Genomic DNA, 1,500 nt, shown 5'->3' on the forward strand with positions numbered 1-1,500 from the left:
GATGCATGTCATGAATGTGTATATGTTGGATGCATGCCATGAATGTGGATATGTTGGATGCATGCCATGAATGTGCATATGCATTGATTGAAGAGCAGCTCACTGCCCACATACCTCTCCCATACCACTCAGCACGCGCTCGCCGGACTCCGCGTCGACGTGAACATGGAAACTTGGATCTTCGCGCTGAAGCAGGGATGAAAGTGAGTTGACTATGAAGAGGAAACAAACGTAAGTAGGGAAACAACTGAAATATACAGTCATATACATATAGGTTTACAGATGTATACATGTATGCAGATTTTTTCTTTGTCTTATGTACTGCTATATACGCAAGTACATATGACCAATATACAGGCCCAATCACAGACTTCAGATAAAGAAGTAAAAGTGCACATACGCAATCCACCTCCCTGAACGAAAGCGTTGATATACAGATCATATCATGAAGACCAGATATATGTGCTTATGCTAGCAAACCGACAAGTGCGCTGAGAGCAAAGCCAGAATAATGTAGGACGATGTCGTACAAGACAGTAACCGTGCTCAGCCGCACGACGTTTAACGTGTCATCTTCTCAATGGCCCCCCGCCTCCAATGTGCACACGAACACTGGCATTCACACCTAAACCGTTCGATATACAACAAAAAAAAACAGACTAAACATGACAATGAAATATAAATCAACAAACGTGATAAGACTACCTAAAATTGTGCGAGCACGACATAACACCTATTCATGCTTTCCTCTCCAAGGTGCCCATGAACACGTATTATAACACAACCAGACTTCCGGGATCAGACAAACATATTACAACGCCAACCAGATATACACCATTGTCAGATACAATAAATACTATAAGTCTATGTGAGAACTGTGCGAGTACCATGTTGGAAGCCTCAATGTCGTATGAACTAACAATCGTGCCAAGCCTACCTGGAACTGTGCGAGTATGACGTCCAACGCCACGTAGTCTTTGTTTTTCTCTGCATTCAGCGTGCACATGAACACGGGGTGATATCACGCGAAAACTTCGGTGTCAAACAAATATAAAAACCGTAAACAAAATACGACAATATCGTATGAATTAACAACCGTGTTAAGCCTACCTGGAACTGTGCGAGTACGACGTCTAACGCAGCATCGTCTTTGGTGCTCTCTGCCTCCAGTGTGCACATGAACACAGGTGATGGCACACTTAGACCTTTCAATTTGTACGCGAAATGCGGTGCTAGAATTTTAGCTCCTCCACCGGTATTCATGTTCCTTTTCGGAGGCACAACTGTATTGGTTTATACAAAGGAAGATATGGTATCGTATTAAGTTCCTAGTATATCTATATGCCGATTACGAGGTGAGCCGTAGTAGATTTCAAATACAATGCGAGTGTTAAATTCAGGTTTAGCGGAGCTAGCAGAGACACGCGACATAATTATTTAAGTCGAGTATAAATATTTGTGTTCGTGTATATAGAACTACTAAGCCAAGTATTTGAATTC

At 42.2% G+C, this 1,500-nt stretch overlaps 1 protein-coding gene across 1 annotated transcript; it reads right to left on the minus strand.

Annotated features, from left to right (window-relative positions):
• Positions 1-1,110: 1,110 nt before the first annotated feature.
• On the minus strand, positions 1,111-1,263 carry SARC_15804 (hypothetical protein; the record flags this gene model as incomplete). The annotated part of the gene is made up of 1 exon (XM_014290087.1): positions 1,111-1,263. A coding segment is annotated over one exon (153 nt), but the record flags the coding sequence as incomplete, so codon positions are not given.
• Between the last annotated feature and the right edge of the window lie 237 nt (positions 1,264-1,500).

This window comes from Sphaeroforma arctica (genome assembly GCF_001186125.1).
Source record: "Sphaeroforma arctica JP610 unplaced genomic scaffold supercont1.6766, whole genome shotgun sequence".
In the NCBI taxonomy this organism is placed as follows: Eukaryota; class Ichthyosporea; order Ichthyophonida; genus Sphaeroforma; species Sphaeroforma arctica.